This window comes from Typopeltis vanoorti, chromosome 9 (assembly GCF_054136105.1).
Source record: "Typopeltis vanoorti isolate ZY-2024b chromosome 9, IOZ_Tvanoo_1.0, whole genome shotgun sequence".
Taxonomy (NCBI): domain Eukaryota; kingdom Metazoa; phylum Arthropoda; class Arachnida; order Uropygi; family Thelyphonidae; genus Typopeltis; species Typopeltis vanoorti.
Window position 1 is genome coordinate 10,218,129 of NC_143557.1, and position 20,914 is coordinate 10,239,042.

General features: G+C 38.2%; 1 protein-coding gene across 4 annotated transcripts in view; it reads left to right on the top strand.

Annotated features, from left to right (window-relative positions):
• LOC150102880 (uncharacterized) overlaps nucleotides 1-20,914 on the top strand; it is a 539,029-nt gene that overhangs the window by 194,206 nt on the left and 323,909 nt on the right. For all 4 annotated transcript variants that reach the window (XM_090397682.1, XM_090397680.1, XM_090397684.1 and 1 more), the window contains exon 7: nucleotides 12,981-13,119. In XM_090397682.1, the coding sequence (XP_090253808.1) occupies nucleotides 12,981-13,119 (139 nt within the window). The remainder of the gene's footprint in view (nucleotides 1-12,980; nucleotides 13,120-20,914) is intronic.

Consider the following 20,914-nt stretch of genomic DNA (forward strand, 5'->3'; position numbering starts at 1 on the left):
TATCTATATGGATCACATTACGAAGGAAAGTGGTATTAAACATGATATCAAAATTGGAGATGTTAATGTCAGCTCTTTGCTTTATGCAGATGATGTTATATTTCTAAAGAAATCCTCTACAAGTCTGCAAGATTCTCTGACTAAATTGAATAACTGTTGTAATAGATATGGTATGAAGGTCAGCAATAAAAAGACAAAGACAATGAAAATAGGCAGAATCATTGAAAATGTCAACTGTGTTGTGAATGGAGAACCTGTAGAACAAGTAAAACATTTCAGTTACTTAGGCACGATTTTTAGTGAAGATGGTAAATTAAATATGGAAATAGACAAGAGAATCAGCAAATCTGGTATGGTGGGAAGTCAATTGAATAAATTCATATGGAATAAGAGAGAAATTTGTCAGAACACTAAATTAGCTGTATACAAGACAGTGTTCAAACCAGTTTTAACTTATGGATCTGAGAGCTGGGTCAGAAGTAAAACACTTGACCAAAGACTAGAGACCGCAAATATGAGAGTCCTGAGAAAGAGTAGAGGCGTAAACAGATGGCATCAATGGCAACATCATATTAAAAACGAGGATATTAGGAAAGAACTTGACATTGTCAGTATCCAATAATGCGTTAGCAGAGCTAATCTCAGTGGTATGGTCACTTAAACAGAATGGGTGAAGAAAGATTAGCAAAACAAGTGTTCTCTGCCAGGTTGGCAGGAAAACGACCCAGAGGAAGACCAAGATATAGGTGGATCGATATGGTACAAAGTGCCTTAGGCGATTATAATGCAAGATCTGATAATGTTGGAGTCTTGACAAGTAACAGACTAATTTGGAGGAAATTTGTAGATAGGAAGTTAGTAATGATGTAATTTTTTTTCATGTAGTACTATCATATCCTGTACACCCGTTGAGAGTACATGGCAGGAATTTGATGATGATGATGATATTCATCTTCTTTCTGTCCTTTTACAATCTGTTTCACAATCGAGAATCTCATTCTGAACTAACTCTGTCTTGGCTCTGTGTACTCTCAGCATGCGATGGTTTTCCCAAATGTCCAACAGAAAAAACCAATCAAATGCAATCCATCAGTCTTAAACCATGCAACTTCCCTTTAAATTCACTCCATATATTCACAAACTGAACATCCTTTGCATTGTATAATTCAGCTATCTTTCCTTTTCATTTCATATCTCAACATATGAACTACTTTCCCAATAACACTGTTATCCATTACCTCCTACTGCTTCCTTAAACCCTATCTACGATCCTTTTTTTCCACCATGAAAATCATTTGAACCCACAACTACCATTAATTCTGATGCCTTTTCCTTCCTTCCATGCCACCTATCTGTTTGTCTCCACGTTCTCAATGTCTCAAAGATGTTATGACATATTTTATGTACCCTGTTACTCACCATATCTCTATTGAGCAAATCTCCACATACTGCTGCATGATTATCCTTTGACACTTGCTTTATGCTACTAACTTCCTCCTCATTAAATATATAAGTTTTATATTAATTTATATCTCCAAAAGCACTGATGTCATGACAAAACAGTTCACTGAAAGATGTATGCACCCATTACTCATTGCCATGGTGTTGCTGCTTATGGGATGGTTAACTAGTGAACAATATGTAACTGAATCATAATGCATAAAATATTTTGGCCTGCTTTTTTTTTGTGCCCTTTAGTGTATTCTGTAATTGTACGCTTTTTTTTTTTTTAGAAAGAATCGAACAAGAAAGAAATAGTGAATCTGAAAGAAGATGCAAAATATGAAATCACCAAGTAGTTATATATTAAAAGGAAATGCGCCCAAAAAAAAATAATAATAAATAACAGGCTATTTACCATTGTTTATATTCTGTTGTGGATATTTTGTTAGTCACTTAAAGGTAAAAGTACATAACTGCTAGGAGATCTCAGCATAGCCTTCTTAAGGAATGTGGAGAACTGACTAGGGTTTCTGATGAAATGTAATGTCAATTTCTCATTGTGTACATGAAGATTGACTGGAAATTTCAGATTTAGCCACCTAAATTGTATTCTTATAGGCTTACACCAAAACAAAATGATTGTATGACAGTGGGATTTCATGCAGACTGGGGTTTTCTCCACCCTTCCCCCAGATTTTTTCCCTCCAGGGAATTAGGGTGAATAAGAAAAACTCAGCTACTGTAGCATTCTAACTCATCATCAGCAGAGCTTAAGATAAGCACCATTGTAAGAAGTGCCAATGGGAGAAAAGTACTACATTGACATAAATGGTGTTATTGAAACAAGAAAGAAAACCAGGCATGATTCTTTTAAAGAATGAATATAAGATGTTATATTAAGGCAGAATAATCAGGAAAAAGGAGTAACTATGATATTTAATACTAAACATTAAGATTATCTTCTTGAATGGCCAGCAATTTCAAGTAGAATGATGTGGCAGACATCAAAAAGGGAATTGGACAATAAGAGTTATCTATAATACCACAGGAAGTTGTAATATGGAGGACTGATATGAAATTATCAGGATTATTCATAGGATTCTTTGAATAAGATTGGATATTAGAATTGAAAAGGACTTAAATTTAAAAAAAATAAAAATAAAGAATTGTGATGAAGTGTCATGTCCTGCCAGTAAATATAATAATTTGTATTAATGCCATAGTTCACCTAATCGAGACATATCAAGTTGACAGAAATGAATCGCATTTCATATGTGTGCCATTTCATTGTGTGCCTCAGCTGAATGTCACTTTGACCATAGCAGTTGAGGCTACATGAATATTAGAAAGAGACCAAGGATGTACTTTTGAATCAGAAGAAAAACAGAGAAGTTTCAGAACTAGAGAGGAAGAGGTAAAAACTTGGAATTTTTTAAACAAATATTGAGTGGCTTTTTGAGAAATATTTTTATCATAGAATAGTTGTTTCGAACTATTTAGGCAGATAAGTGTTTAGTGTTCTGTCAGTGGGGATAATTTATAGCCATTTAACCAGAAGAACCATATGAATGAAAAATATATCAAATAATAATGAGCGTGTATTTTCTTGATCACAGAACTAATGTAAATAACTATTTGGGAACATTGATCAAGTGTAAACGGATAAGTATTTTAATACCGACTAATTTCACCAAACTTAAGCTGTTGGCATCGTCAAGGTACAAGCACTGAGGTTAAAACATATCACAAAATAGATCTTAACTGTAAATTCTAAAAATTATAGTTACAAACTAAAATAGCATTGAACATGAATAATACACGTATCACGTGTACATGATTTACTAGTTGTTGCTAAGGAACGTTCTGTAGTTAGCATTAAAGTTCATTTCTTGTGTGTTCAGATATCTAATTAGGGTTTTCCATATCTCTGGAAGTATTAAACTTTGGTTCCGGTTAAGGTTATCTGTAGTGCGTGCAACTGTGGCTGCTTCTTTAAACATTCGAGAGCGGTAGTCTTCCTCTATGTAAGTGGTACAACTTTTGTCCCACTCAATGATATGATTTGTTGTGGAGAAATGTGATGACAGGCTTGATATGTCTTGTCTGTTATTTTTAACATAACCAATGTGTTCCTTCTGCCTAATCTCAAGGCTTCTCGAAGTCTGCCCGATGTAACTTGAACCACACGAGCATGAGATATTATAGACTCCAGCATACTTATAGAAAGGATGGTATCTTTTGGAGATCATAGTAGTTTACGAATTGTTTCTATAGGTTTGAATGTCACTCTTATTCTGTGTAGTTTGAGGAGATTAGCGAGCTTGTTAAAAATACTGCTCACATACGGAATGGCGATTGTTGTAATATATTGAGTGTCTTCTTGTTCTCTTTGTGGCTGCTCAGAGATTACGCAGAAGGAACACATCAGGCCTGTCATCACATTTCTCCACAACAAACCATATCATTGAGTGGGACAAAAGTTGTACCCCTTACATAGAGGAAGACTACCGCTCTCGAATGTTTAAAGAAGCAGCCATAGTTGCACGCAGTACAGATAATCTTAACAGGAACTAGAGATATGGAAAACCCTAATTAGATCTCTGAACACACAAGAAATGAACTTTAATGCTAACTATAGAATGTTCCTTAGCAACATCTAGTAAATCATGTACATGCGATACGTGTATTATTCACGTTAAATGCTATTTTAGTTTGTAACTATAATTTTTAGAATTTACAGTTAAGATCTATTTTGTGATATGTTTTAACCTCAGTGCTTGTACCCTGACGATGCCAACAGCTTAAGTTTGGTGAAACTAGTCGGTATTAAAATACTTATCCGTTTATACTTGATCAGTGTTCCCAAATAGTTATTTACATTATATCAAATAATTTTTGCATCATATCCATGCTATTCTAATACTTTTTTTCAAGGTTACATAGTGGTCAGCATTCATTGTGTGGAATTTCTGGAAGCAGAATGAAACGTCGAGTGTTATTTGCTTAATTATAAGTAATTACTCCAACTTGATTGTTTTGCCTCCATAAATTCTACACAATGAAAGCTATTCTAATGGTTTCTAACTATAATGTCAGTTGCAGTGGACTCTTCACATCTATCTATATATATATATATATATATATATATATATATATATATCAACGTGCAATTACGTGATAAATAGAGACATTCCATAATTGATGAAATTGTGTTAATATATCCTCATCAGCACATATATTACCCAGGCTCAGTTGCAAGGGTTTTATTGACTAAACCTTTAACTAGATGATGACAGGTGTCTACATGGTAATATCTTCTAGTGGAGGTAAATTTTCTGTAGGCAAAAAACCTCAGATTCATCTTGGAGATGAGATGAATGCCATATCATAAGTGATAAGGCATTAACATTTTCAAGTTCTAAGGTAAATTTAATGTACAGATAAAAGTTGCTGTTTTTCATGAACAAAATGGAGGTCTGAGAATGACAACACCAAATACAGGCTGAGAAAATGTAGTAAAAACCTGTTGTTCAAAATGAATTATTATGAATGTTAGTCAGATTCAGTAAGATAACACTGCTCACAGCTGTTCCTTCTGCTGCTCGATAATATTTTCCTTGGAAATCAAATCCTGACTATATGACAAATTCTATAAATTTAATTAAATTTTTGTTTTAAGAGTTAAAGGATACCCTGTAAAAGGATGTTGATAAACAGTGGGCATGATGTTATACCACTGTTTATATGATGTTATATCAAGTCATTTTGGGATTAATTCAGTATCTTTGATTTTTGAATAAGTTTGAAAAACTTTAATTCTTCTTTCCTCAGTATCTTTCTCTCCATTAAATCTTTTGTATTAAATTAAGTAATGCAATAAGGACATCATCAAATTCCTGATATGTATCCTCTGTAGATGTACACAATATTAAAATAATACTATGAAAAATTTATACCATTAACAACTCCCTATTAACAATTTTCCTCAAAAATCTATCAGAACTCCAATATCATCATATATTTTATTTTGGTCTTCTAAGACACTTCTTAGAAGACCAAAAAAAATCTTCGACCTAGATTGTGGTCTTCCTCATCTTTTTACTGGCATCTTGCAAAAGACACTTGTTTTGCTAGCTTTTCTTCTGCCATTCTGTTTAAGTGCCCCTGCACCTTAGATTAGATCTGCTCACACATACTTGAATGATAACAATGTCAGGTGCCTTCCTAATATTCTCACTTTTCATAATATTTTCATGTCGTTTTGCCATTAAAGCCAATTATTGGCAAAATTAATTCCCCTGAAAAGTGTAAAAAAGGGGGGTTCTACTGTATATAGGAGTGAACAGAAGAAACCCCCCTTTTTTACACTTTTCAGGGGACTGATGGAAAAAAGTGCAAATAGCAGGAAATGTAAAAAATCATTTAAAAAAGGCTAAAAGATGACTTACTGCTAGTATGTGAGTCTACATACTAGATTACAAAATTTAATAACTGAAAATAAATGAATTTACAATGTACTTACATTTATCTATTTAAAAAAATCTTTAATTGTTGATTTTTTTGCTTTTCGTTTTTTTTTTTTTTTTTGACTTAGCACCAGATTGCTTTGCATTGAGTTCAATGCTTTACTTGTTTTTTTGCTATTGTATTCAAAGTGGACATGGTGAGTCCAAGATCTTATGCTAAATGCACACGTGTTCTGGCATGCCAATTTACACGTCACAGAATTGCCATCTTTTCTTCTAACGAATACATTTTCTGTCTTTTTTCTCCATGTTACTAACATGGATAATCTACCACTGCAACTTGAAAGCAACTTTCACACGCTAAATTACGTTGCAGAAATTCTGCAATATCAATTCGTACTGTGATTGAAAAATCACGGTATCACTCATCACTACAGTACTGCTGCATGCGCACAAATCATCGTGATGGCAGAAATGAAACTACAACCGAAAGCAACGCCACCTGAGAACAGAAATGCGCAGATTTCCGCTGAAATCGATTCGAAAATCGGTATTGCCACCGAGAAAAAAAACTCAAATCACGGGAAATAACGTCCACATCAAGTTGTTAATGGCGGGAAAACAATACATCGTGTGAATAGGCCTTAAGACGGGACCAACAGAAAATGGCGTAAATGGCAGGAAAATGTAAATTGCGGGAACGTAAAAACGGGGTTTTACTGTATATATATATATTTTTTTTTAACTCTTATAACTGTGGTCTCCAGTCTTTGATGAAGTCTTTCTTTCCTAATCTGGCTCTCAGACCCACAAACTTAGATTGCTTTGAACACCGTATTATACATGGTGGCCTATAAGTCATGGAACATGTGATAGATAGGATCCATCTTTGTGAAACAACTGCATAAGTTTTTTACCTTTGCCAGATTTTTTTTTTCATTAATTATGAAAATCCACATCACATGAATGGCTTCCATTTTGGCTTCAAAGAGACGGGCCCTTTCTATAGAATGTTCCATGACTTATGGACCACCCTGTATAGAATCACTTTAGTGTTTTGATGAATTTTTCTCTTACTCCATATAAATTTATCTATTTGATTCTCTACTATGCGAGCTTTGCTAATTTTGTTGTCTATTTCCATATTTAATTTGCTATGTTCACTGCAAATTGTACCTACTCAGCTGAAATGTTTTACTTCTTCTATACCTTCTCCATTCAGGATGCAGTTGATGGTTTCAGTGGTCCTGCATATTTTCATTGTCTTTCTTTTTATTGTTGACTTTCATGCCTAATTATTAGCTGTTATTCAGTTTACAGTAACCTACTGTTTATCTGATCTCTCAGTTATCTGAATGTCCAGTTCTGATAAATAATTAAAGGATCAGGTAATTAAGTACGATTTCATGGATACCAGAAGTTGGCTGACATGTAAGGGTTAATTTTATTTAAAAGTCCTGGCTAGGTTTATGCATTGGTTACTCATAAGTATTGTTATTTTTGAAAATAACAAAGTGTGCTAAAATATTAATTATAAAAACTTGAATGAATACTTCCTATATTTCGGTAACGTTACATTGCCATCATCAAGGATCACAAAAAAAAATATGTGCACGATAACTAAAGTGGGGTCGTAGAGTCTTAAAACCCCCTAGTGGGCTAAATTGGGTAGTTTTAGCTGTTGGGTTGAAGATCTGAGGATTAATGCTTCCCAAATTTGGGCAGTCTCATGCACCCAAATTTGTTGAGGAACCTCCTTTCATATTTGTATTTGCTGTAGTATAATAGAGTGGCCTTCTTCCAGCTTATCTTGTGGTGGGTGTCCAAAGCATGGTCAGCAAGTCCAGAGTGGCTATAGTGATGGAACTGAATGTTCAGAAATTTTGATATTGGCTGTCTTACTAGACCCTCTTTGGCTCAGCCATATAGGCTCTAGTAGGACAGTTTTCAACTACAAGTGGCCTAATAGACACCTGGTAGGTCTAGGGAATGTGGCTAGTCTTTCGTGGAGTGGATAAGGGATGCTAATTTTCTAAGTGGTCTGTAAGTGGTTGTCAGATTGTACTTCCTTATGATTTTTGTCATTGTTTTGGATGTGCCCTGGATATGTGGAATGGTGATAGATTTGAGTAATCTCTGCTCTGAAACGGGGAGGGGTATTGCAGTTATTATTACAGAGTCTAATATTTTTTGGGAGTTATACTATTGGCTGAGAAAGTGTTGAGAATGGTCAAGTAGTCAGTAGTTAGGGCACTGTTATCAGAACTAATTAATTTTGCACTGTTATATAGGGTATTTATAATTCCACATTGTTGGGAGGGGGGGGGGGTGACTACTGGCGAATGCATTTACCTTTTTGTGTGGGTTTACACATCAGGCTGTTGTGTAATCAGCATGTCATGGGAGACTGTTGAGGAATCAACAACAGTTTAGAAAACACATCTAAACTGTTGTTGTTTAGATGTGTTAAGAAAATGTTGAACATATGCAGGCCATGTGGCCAAATGGAGAATGCATCATCTATGTAGCATAGCCAGATGACAGGTTTATATGGTGCAGAGTTTAAGGCTTTTTCTTTAAAGGTTTGAATGAAGATGTTGGCCAAGGATGGAGAAATTGGAGAACCCATGGCTGTTCTCTCTCTCTCTCTCTCTCTCTTTGTAGAATTTCCCTTGCTAAATGAAATAGCCTGAGTTCCTGGGGAACTGAAACAGGGCTGAGACATTGGGAAGAAATATGGCTTGGAAGACGGTCTAAGATATTTTTGAGTGGAACATTAGTGAATAAAGAGGGAGACATCAAAACTGACCATTATGTCAGTATGTTGAAGTGCGAGGTTTCCTATACTGGCTTTAAAGTGGGCTGAGTTTTTTTTTATGTGTAAAGGTGTTTTGCCAACATTTAGTCAAAATGCTCACATTTTGATTAAATGTTTAGCTGACTTGATCCGGTCGGAAAACTTCAGTGCCAGCTCAAACTATGATTATGAGTCGAAGAGAAAATGATATAAGGGCTAGGGCATACCTCTTAAGCGACACGCAGCCACATCGCCCTACAGCTGCGAGAAATGGACGAGGGCTACCGCATCAACGGCAGGTGCGATGTTGCGAGTGGGAACACTGAATGTAGGAAACATGACTGGAAGGGGAAGAGAAGTGGCAGACATGATGAGGAAGAGGAAGTTGGACATTTTATGTGTGCAGGAGACAAGGTGGAAGGGGTGAAAGGCAAAGGAACTGGGAGATGGATATAAATTGTTCTACTCTGGAGTGAATAACGAGGGAAGAAATGGTGTAGGAATTGTGGTATGTGGCAGAATGAAGGGCGAAGTACTGGAAGTGTGTAGAAGGAATGACAGGATCATGCGAATGAAATTGGGTCTTGGAGAAGAGCGGGTGGTCGTATTATGTGTATATGCCCCGCAAGTTGGTTGTACAGCAGAGGAAAAAGATGAGTTCTGGAACGTGTTAGATGAAGAAATGAGGGAATTGGAAGAAATGAGATGGTGATTGTCGGAGGAGACTTGAACGGACACATAGGAAGACAGAATAGAGACTGTGAAAGGGTGCATGGTGGCCACGGAGTGGGAATGATGAACCAGGAAGGAGAGAGGGTTGTGGACTTTGCAGTAGCGTTTGATCTGGCAATTGTGAACTCGTTTTTCTTCAAGAGGGAAGAACATTTGATAACATTTTGGAGTGATAACAACAGCTCACGAATTGACTACATTTTGACTAGAAGAAAACATCTTAAGGTTGTGACAAATTGTAAAGTAATTCCAACAGATCAAGTAGCACAACAACACCGACTGCTGTGCGCAGACTTTAAAATAAGATCAAAGATAAGAACTTCTGGATGCCGTGGGATGAAGACAATTAAGTGGTTTCGCTTAAAAGAGGAGAGTGTGTGGAATCGTTTTAGGGAGAGGGTGTTAGAGAGGATTTCGGATGGACTGGAAAGTGTACAGGATTGGTGGAAACATAATTCAGAAGTAATCCTGAGCTGTGCAATCAAGGTGCTTGGTGAGACATCTGGAAAGTTTAGAGAGCAGAAGGAGGGTTGGTGGTGGAATAATGATGTACAAGTGGCAGTTACAGCTAAGAGGAAGGCAAAGCAGAAGTGGGATGAGTCAAGAGTGGAAGAGGACAGAGAGGTGTACAAAGAGAGAAAGCAAGAAGCCAAGAGAGTTGTGGCACAGGCGAAGGCCATGGCATATCAAGATCTGTATGATCAATTAGAAACAAAGGAAGGACAGAGAAAAATTTACCAACTAGCGAAATGTAGAAATAAAGCAGCAAAGGACATCTTACATGTGAGGCAGATCAAAGACGCTGAAGGAAGAGTATTATGGAGGGATGTGGACATAAGAAACAGATGGAAAATATACTTTGAGGGACTTCTGAATGAGGAAAATGCAAGGACTCTCAGAGGAGATGGGCAGCCTTCTGAGGGGATGGTGCAGAACATCAGTAGAATGGAAGTGACGGAGGCCATGAAGAGGATGAAGAATGGAAAAGCGGTGGGCCCCGACAGAATTCCAGTGGAGGTATGGAAGGCACTGGGGGAAGAGGGAATTGACCTGCTGTGGGACCTGTTCATGAAAGTTTGCCAACAGGAAAATATACCCGAGGAATGGAGGGAGAGTACTCTTGTCCCCATCTACAAGGGTAAAGGGGATGCACAAGACTGTAAAAATTACAGAGGAATAAAGTTGATGCCCCACACAATGAAGATCCTAGAAAGGGTTCTTGATGGTAGATTGAGGAAGGAGGTGGAGATTGCAAAGGAACAATTTGGCTTCATGCCTGGTAGATCAACAACAGATGCTATCTTTGGGTTATGGCAGATGATGGGAAAATATCGAGAGAAACAAAGGGAGTTACATCTGGTATTTATTGATCTGGAGAAAGCATACGATAGAGTGCCAAGGCAAGAAGTCTGGAGGTGTCTGAGGGAGAAGAAGGTGCCGGAGAAATGTCAGGTTGGTGTGGGAAATGTACAGAAATGTGAAGACAAGTGTTCGGACCTGTTTGGGACAGACAGAAAGTTTTCAAGTAACAGTTGGCTTGCATCAAGGGTCAGCATTAAGTCCATTTCTGTTTAATATTGTGTTGGAGGTGGTAACAGAGGAGGTGAGAGAAGATGCACCTTGGACAATGTTGTATGCAGATGACATCTTGTTGTGTGTAGATTCAAGAGAAGAAGCGGGAACTAAACTGGAAAGATGGAGAAAAGTACTGGAAGAGAGAGGTATGAGATTGAGCAGAAGTGAGACAGAGTATATGTGTTGCGCAGTGGGCGGTGGCCAGGAGACATATCTGGAGCTGGAAGGAAATGTCATCAGGAAGGTGAGAGACTTTAGATACTTAGGTTCAACAGTGGAAGAAGATGGAGGAGCTGAGAAGGAAGTGGGATGCAGGATACAAGCGGGTTGGAGGAACTGGAGGGAGATGGCTGGAGTGTTATGCGATAAGAGGGTGCCGATCAATCTGAAAGGCAAAATTTATAGGACAGTAGTGTGGCCAGCTATGACATATGCTATAGAAACTGTGGCCCTGAGGAAAAATAATATCAGCAGGATGGAAGTAGCAGAGATTAGAATGCTTAGGTGGATGTGTGGTGTGACCAGAAAGGATCGTCTGAGAAATGACTATGTCAGGGGAACAGTGAAAGTTACGAACTTAGGAGCGAAAATACAGGAGGCAAGGTTGAGATGGTTTGGTCATGTGATGAGGAGGGAGGACGAATATGTGGGAAGAAGGGTCATGCAGATGGATGTGCAAGGAAGGCGGAAGCGTGGGCGGCCAAAGAAGAGATGGAGGGAGCTGGTAGAAGAGGACTTGAAGATGAAGAACTTGGATGTGGTGACAGCCCAAGACAGGAAGGTGTGGAGGAGACTCATTACAAACAGTGACCCCACTTAAGTGGGAGAAGCTGCAGAAGAAGAAGAAGAAGTTTAGCTGACTTGTATGTTGGTGAATCAGTACCATCCACAGTGGAAAATAATGGCACATTTTGTTTATGGATTTTCGTAGTCCATATATCCAGGTTGGGGATGGGGAGTATAGAGTTATACAGGTTTAGTTTGTTTTTGTCTTTCATATGCCAAGAGATAATCTTTTTAAAGAGCCTGTGAAGTGTTCTAATCTGTGTATTGATTGAATCATAGTCTGCAAGAAGGTAGATAGGTAGGTAGAGCGATCATAAAGTAAGGAGACAAGCTTTCCTGTGTAATCTAATTAACTTGAAACCACAGTGGCACTTATCTGTGAAATGCCATTGAGATGCCAATTTTCTATGTGGTCTGTAAGTGGTTGTTAGGTTGTATTTCCTTAAGATTTTTGTCAATTTTTTCGGTGTTCCCTGGACATATATAATATAGATCTTGAGTAATCTCTGCTCTGAAGGGGGGGAGGGATTGCAGTTGACTGCACCAAATTTGGGAAGCACTCATCCTCAGATCTTCAGCCTAATGGCCAAGACCACCCATTCTAGCCCACTAGAGGGCACCATTTATGACTCTAGGCTTGACTTTGGTTGCCTTTCTTCAGCCTCATTTGCCCAGTGTTAGTGCCTGCACATATTATTGTTTTTGTGATTCCTAATGATGGCAATGTAATGTTGCTGACATATAGGAAGGTATTAATTTAAAGTAATCATAATCAATATTTTAGTATACATTGTTATATCCTAAAAATGCTAGTTATGAGTTATCAACTCATAAGCCTATTTACTAGAATGCAGCTGCAGTAATGAACTAAGGGTCAAGCTCCAACATGAATGCAAAGCTTTTAAGAAATGGGGGATAGCCTTCCATAGTGATAAGTTTCATGAGACTTGAATCAAGTGTCATCTCATTCTTTCTTTTATTTTTGCATTAAACTGAAATTATTAGAAGAAATTATTGTTTTTTTTTAACCTTTCAGTTGAAAAAGTATTGAACTAGTTTAAGTATTTTTATTCCTTGATAAATGCACTGTAACATTATCCCTTCTTCTTTTAATGTTTATTTTATTTTATTTATTTTTTCTCCTCAGAGCACTACATAAAAATATATTATTTCATTTATAGAGGGTTACATTCCATTCAAACCCACATGGAAAGGACAGTCTTTGAAGCATCCCCCTCAGCGATTTGTGATAGAAGATGATAGCAGTAGCGATGTTGCACATTCACCTGTGCAGGATGTAGCTGATCAGTCATCAAGCAGGTGAATATAAATTATTTGATCAATTGGCATCATAATCATCAAATTCCTGATGTGTAACCTAAAGAAATATAGGTTATTATTATTATTGTACAAGCACATCCATGGAGTCCAAAGACTCATCGTGGGAAATTCAACTATCCCTTGAACCCATTAACAGACAAACTGCTCATAACTGATACTGGCAACCCATTCCATTTATTCACCAATCTCCAAGCAAAAAATCTAATCCTCACATCCCTGTTAAGGGATATGAGGAGTAGATACTATTAACTCCCTTTACTCAACTTCTAGAGATGATCTCATGTTCTGCCCCCATTACCCATCTATGTTCATTGAGCATCTACAGATGCCATATGGTCACTCCGATGCTCAGTGATGTGCCACACCAATCCTCGTCTTGAAGTACCGTTGTTTGCTTTTCTGGAGGCCACGACTCTGAAGATCAGTCACTCCACACACACACACACACACAAACACCATCCATCTCATTTATGGTCTAACCCTTCCTCTTTTTCCAGGAACTTTACCTTCTATTACTGTTCTGAGAAGTCCCTCTTCCATCCTTTCAATGTGTCCAAAATATTTTATCTTTCTTGTATCAATATCCTTAAGGAGCCTTAAAGTTCTACTGATCTTTTCTAACACCCATTCATTTGTATGTCTTTCAGTATATGATATCCTCAACAGCCTACTGTAACACCACATCTCAAAAGCAGATATCCGTTTCTTATCTGACTTCTTTAAGTTCCTAGTTTCACATCTATAAGTCGCTGTTGGAAAAACAACTGCAATCCAAAAGCCTCAACTTTGTTCCCATGGAGATTGCTCCATCCTTCCAGATTTTAGACAAGTCTCTGTCTGTTGTTTTAGCCATTCCTAACCTCCTTCTAATGTCTTTTGAACAGCAATTCAAATGTATGTCTTTCAGTATATGATATCCTCAACAGCCTACTGTAACACCACATCTCAAAAGCAGATATCCGTTTCTTATGTGACTTCTTTAAGTTCCTAGTTTCACATCCATAAGTCACTGTTGGAAAAACAACTGCAATCCAAAAGCCTCAACTTTGTTTCCATGGAGATTGATCCATCCTTCCAGATTTTAGACAAGTCTCTGTTCTGTTGTTTTAGCCATTCCTAACCTCCTTCTAACGTCTTTTGAACAGCAATTCTTCACATTAATAATGAATCCCAGGTACTCAAACTTGTTAACTTCCTCAATTCTTTCTCTATTAAGGTACACTTGTTTCTCAAGAGCTTCCCTGTTTGTATTTCCTTTGAGAACCATAATCTTTGTCTTGCTAGGATTGAGTTGAAGTCCTCTGTTATTATTGATCTTGTTAAGTTTGTCAAGAATTAGTCCTAGTTCTTCCATGTCATTACAAAGAAGTACTATGTCATCAGCATACCTCAGATTACTGATCAATCTACCTCCTATCCTAATTCCGGTCTTGAGCTCATCCAATGCTTCACGCATGATGTCTTCCACATATATACTAAACAAGTGAGGAGAAAGTAAACATCCTTGCCTAACTCTTTTTCCAACTTGAAGCCAGTCAGTCAATCTAACACCTATTCTTACCATGGCTTCTTGCTCCCTGTACAAATTGGCTATCAACCTGATAGTGTTGAGGAAAACCCATTATTTTCATTACTTCCCACAGTTTCACATGCTGAACACAGTCAAAAGCTTTAGAGTAGTCTAAGAAACACATTACCAGAGGGAGTCTGAATTCTTTATATTTTTCTATGATCTGTCTAAGGCAAAGGATCTGATCTCTGGTGCCCTTACCTTTCCTAAAACCTGCTTGTTCCTTAGACATCTCTGCCTGAACTTTGGCCTCAATCCTATTTAGCATGATCTTCAATAAAATTTTGCTTGCATGAGATATTAAACTAATAGTTCTATAGTTCTTGCATGCCTTCATATCACCTTTCTTATGTAGTGGTATGAAAACCGACTTCTTCCACTTTCTAGGCCGTAATCCTGTCTCCTATATTCTTGTAATCAATGTATGAAATGCTCTTATCCCTCCATCCCCTGTGGCCTTAATTAACTCTGCTGAGATTTCATCTGCACCTGGGGCCTTATTGCTGTTAAGCTGCTTAACTGCTCTTTCAACTTCATGCCTAAGTGGAGGAGGTTCCAAATCATAATTTTCCTGGCGAGAGGGCTCCACATTTTCTTTATGCACCCCACTGTTCAGTTCCTCACAGTATTCTTTCCATCTGTTTTTGATTTCCAACTCTTCTTTTAATAATGCTCCATTCCTATCTTTAATGACATTCAATTTGGGCTTAAACTTGTGCTTTAAGTCATGAACCAAATAAAACATCCTTTTATAATTGTGCCTCCTCACCTGGAATTCTGTCTCTTGACATTTATTAGTATAGAACTTCTCCTCATCCTGCTTGATGGCTCTTCTGACTTCTCTATGTAATCTCTTATATTCTTCAGTCCCTGTGTCTCTTTGTTTTTCCAACCACCTTCTTTTGATTAGTTTCCGTGTTGAATCTGATATCCATGGGTCTCTTGGTCTTCTTATTGGGCTGAGATACTTCTTCGCTGTATCCTGTATTATCACCTTGACTCCTTCCCAAAACATTTCTGGTAACTTCTCTCATTATTAAATCACTTAAGGAATTGACAATGTACATAAGAATATAAATTAAATTACACTTTAATAAATATTTCCGATATTTCAGCAACGTCATGTTGCCATCTTCAAAAGGAACTTACAAAAAAGGCACATGCACATAGGCACTACAACACAGTAACTGAGAATGAAGCGAGGAAGCCATTGTTCTCCTAAACGTTCTGATGGTGTACCCTAGCGGGCTATGTAGGTGTTCTTGGCCGTTGGGCTGAAGATCTGCTGATGTAAGCCTCCCAAATTTGGGGCAGTCTCATGCAACCAAATTTGTTGAGGTTTGGAGAGTTTCTTAGGGCTGAGGTTGATTCCATGAATAGTCTTTCGAATTTGAACTTGCTATGGTGTATGCTACAGTGTGTCCTCTCCAAAGCAAGTCCACCAAAAACCAACATATCCGATAAAGACTATAAAGCTCTGCTGGAAATGAGGAATAATAAAGAAATAGTTATCACCAAAGCGGATAAGGGAAATGCAACTGCAGTACTTAAACAAACAGACTACACAGGTAAGTTTAATGCTCTTCTATTAGATCGAGCTACTTACCTCCCTATCGAATACCATTCCACCAACTCACAAATCAGAAAACTTCACAGGCTCCTTAAGAAGATCACTTCTTGGCCCATAGAAGTTATTATTATTATTTATTATTATTATTATTACGGACAACTCCAAGGAGTCGACAGACTCATCGAGGGAGGCTCTAACATCATGTCAAGAACAACTATTCGACATTCACACAGTATCTATCATACCTCGCCTTGAACTCATGCACGGTCATAGCACCCACAACAGACTCTGGCAGCTTATTCCACTCATTCACCACTCTCCAAGTAAAAAACCTAGCTCTAACACTCCTGCTAACCACATGCTTGCCCAGCTGCCATGTATGGCCCCTAGTCCTCCCACCACCAGTCCTGTTATCAAAAATATCTTCTGGATTAATCTTATAGAAACCCTTCAGTAATTTGAATGTCTCAATCATGTCACCCCTTTTCCGCCTATCGACCAAATTTTGCAACCCACAATTTTCAACCTGTTCTCATGCGGTTCATTCCACAGACCTGCTATCATCTTGGTCACTCGTCTCTGGATCCTCTCCACCACCTCCCCATCAAGAAGAAACCCTGGTGCCCATATCTGGGCACAGTAGTCTAGATGGGGTCTTATCAAGGCTCGATACAGAGGAACAATAACTTGTTTGTCTCTGCTTGTTAAAGTATTTTTCAGAAGACAAGTGATTTGATGAGCTGATTTAGCCACTTTTGCAATGTGCCCCCTAAACTTCAACTCCCTATCCACCAACATCCCCAAATCCCTGCCCTCATCAATCTCCTGGAGTACAGTTCCACCAATATATACTGTTGCTAATCTTTTCACCCCAAACTGCATAACTTTACACTTTGCCACATTAAATTGACATCCATTTTCCTTAGCCCAGTCCTCCAAACTATCCAAATCATCCTGCAAAATTTTGACATCCTGTGCACTCACAATTGCTCTACCCAACTTTGCATCATCAGCAAACGAGTGAACACTTCCTCTCAGATCCTTTCCTATATCATTGATGAATAAATTGAAAAGTAGTGGTCCAAGAACAGAACCCTGCGGCACACCACTAGTCACAAGCCGTCTTTTGGACTCAACTCCTGAATAAACCACTCTCTGGTATCTCTCCATCAACCACCCTCCTATCCATCTCACCAACCCTATATCCATCCCCATCTGTTCCAGTTTACTGATTAGAGTTCCATGTGGTATCCTGTCAAAGGCCTTGGCAAGGTCCAGTAGAATAACTGTAAACCCATTACCCTTATCCAGTTCAGCCATCACTGTGTTATAAAATGTGAGCTAGTTACTTGAGGCATGATCTACCCTTCACAAAACCATGTTGTCCCCCATACAATATTCCATTTTCATCTATCCAATCCTGTATTCTTTTCTTGACTAATTTCTCCAAGACCTTGACAACGATTCCTGATATGCTAATCGGTCGGTAATTTACAACAGCAGTCTTGGAATCTCCTTTATGCAGTGGAACTATTTTCTTCTCCTTACCCCCCCCCCCCTCGGGACTAACCCAGACCCCAAGACTCAAATTAAACAAAATGGTCAAGGGCACTGACAATTCTTTAGCCGCTTCATGTACAACATGAGCTGGTATACCATCCAATCCCACAGATGTATTGACATTGAGGTTTTGCAATAGACTACTCACCTCCACTTCATTCACCACAATTCCCATATAATCTGTTGGTTCATTCATTTCTACAGTGTCACCACTTGGATGATATATTCTTGCAAAGTGCTCGCTCAGTAATTCAACTATATCAACTGATTCGGTTACCTCCCTACCATCGGCATTCTTTAAAATCATTCTGCCATATACATTTCTTCTTTTACTTGCAACATATCAAAAAAACTGTTTGGGATTCTCTTTAGCCTGCATGGCTAATGTTGTTTCATAATCTGCTTTTGCTTTCCTTACCACACTCGTTACCCTTCTGGCCTGCGCTTTATACTGTTCATGTGCCTGTCGGTCACCTTTCTCCTTAAATTCCCTCCACAGCTGTTTCATTTTTTGCGGCTCAAGCTTAATGGTGTTATTCATCCATTTAACCCCTATTTGATTTATTATTTGGACTCTAGGTATACAGTCAGCCATTGCCTCATGCAAACACTTCTTAACCGACTCCCATGCACTATCAACTTCTAGTCCTTGCAGTTGTACATGCCACAGCACAGAACCAATCAAACTCCTAAGCTTGTCGTACTTACCTGCCCGATTATTCCACATGTACCCTGTCTTAATTGTAAATTCCACACCTTTAGCCACCTCCCAAGTGAAGACCCTATGATCGCTCTCACCGGTTGGTGGCAATGTGGTCATATTAGTTTCAGCCAAATCCTCAGATGCAATTACTAAGCACTCTCTGACCTCTCTGACTCTCTGACCCCTAGTATTTTCCATTACATGCTGTCGCAGATAGTTGTCCCTTAATAACTACATAAAATGCAATTCCTTCCTCCCGTGTGTCCTCTCCTCTCTCCAGTGAATGCCACCATAGTTGAAATCCTCCATAATAATTACCCTGCTTCCAGTCATTTCTTCTATTTGCTTGTGCATACTATCTCCACCATCTTTTCCATCACCTGGTCTATAGCAGCACCCTGTATATTTTGTTCTGCTAGCCACAATCTCACACCAAATGGCCTCAAATGTGTTCTTTTCTGTATCCTGCAATTCATCTTCTATTCTCCTTGGCTGCAGCTCATCAGCTATCATCAACAATTTTCCTCCCCGTATTTTATTCTCCCTGTCATTCCTGAACACACTATACTCATCACATTCAATCCCACTAGCTATATCACCTACAGTAAGCCATGTTTCACTAATGCCAATAACCTGTGGTCTGGAAGTGCCAACCAAGGCCAAAAATTCTTCCTTCTTGTTCCTAATACTCCTACCATTAGTGTACATGAAATGCAGACCCCCGTTAGCCCCATCCCTACCTTGATGCCTTATACTAACTATCCCATTATGATTTGTTGTCCTTATTCGCTCGGGCATATTATACTCATTCATACACTTAACTGCCTCCCTAAGGTCTGCATATCTACTCCCCCCCCCCCTTAATAAATCTAGTTTCCCTGATTTTGCACATCCACTTCATTCAACAATACTTTTTCAAATCTCCTTACACCGAATCTATTCAAATGCAAACCATCCATCTTATAGATCCTTTCGCCCATCGAACTCACTCCACATGTCCACAAATTCCACACCACTCGTCATGCATAACCCACACATAAAATCATTTGCAATTATGGCCCTCCTTCTAAACACTTCACTATCATACCGCGGCAAAAGACTAATCATCCTAACTCTCGCTCTTTTCTTTTGCTACCTCAAACAATTCATTCTGGTGCTCTATCATTTCCATTTTATCTCCTTTCAAATCATTCGTACCTGCCACAACTATCATTTCTTTCACCCTTTCCTTTTGCTCTCTAATAGACTCACTTACATCCTTGATGGTCGCACCCGGTTGGTACGATTTTGTCAAATTCTCTACTAATACACCTCATACTAGCTAATCTCCATATAGCACTCGCTCCTTCATTTTGTTTACGTTCACAAACATACTCTTATTTTTCCTATCATACTTTTTATTATTGGCTGGTACACTTGGTAGACATTTATGCACACGCTCTAGCTGCCGTTTTGCTCTGTGTATCACTCCGCTCAACAACGCGATCTCACTCATTGCATCTATCTCATATTTTTTATTAAATGTTAAACCATTAATTTCTTCTGTATTAATACCATCATTCACACTTTCTACATTTACGCCCTCACAGTTCTCTGGTACAACCTTGCAATTTCTTATCGAATCACTATTATCTTCATTCTGAAATTTTACAAAACTATCACACTCACGACCTGAAATACACTTTAATTCCTCATTTTCCTTACATTTTCTACACACATTCACTCCATTATCATCATCTAACCATACTCCAACCGCTCTCCGCAAAGCGTACATTTCATAGATAGTACACCGAATAAACTCTTTTATATTACAGTTATTTAACAAAGATGGTGAACCATTTTTACTAGCCACCATTTTCTTTTTTACGGGAACCATGTGCTCGCTTCTATCTTATTTTATCAAATTAATAATTGAAACACCAAAAACACACAAACATATTGTGTGTTTTTGTGTCTAAGAATTTGCGTATCTTAGACACACTAAGATACGCAAAGCAAACAAAACTACGTAACATTCATGCAAAATTGTCAATGATAACTTAAAATAACACTTATCTTATCAGGAGCTCTCAACAAACACTACAGACCACGAATCCCTCTAGCCGCGGGATCTCAGTTACTAACAGATTAAAACCGTTTAACTCTATACCCCCCCGTATTTATGGACTCCCAAAAATACATAAAGAAAATATGCCATAACGTCCCATAGTGGATAGCATTGATTTTCCCCACACACAAATTAGCTAAACATTTTGCCAAAGCGCTCACACACAATACTGGCAACACACCATCACACCTAAAAAGAACTCAGGCCACTTCAAAGCCAGCATAGAAAACCTTACACTCCAACATACTGACATAATGGTCAGCT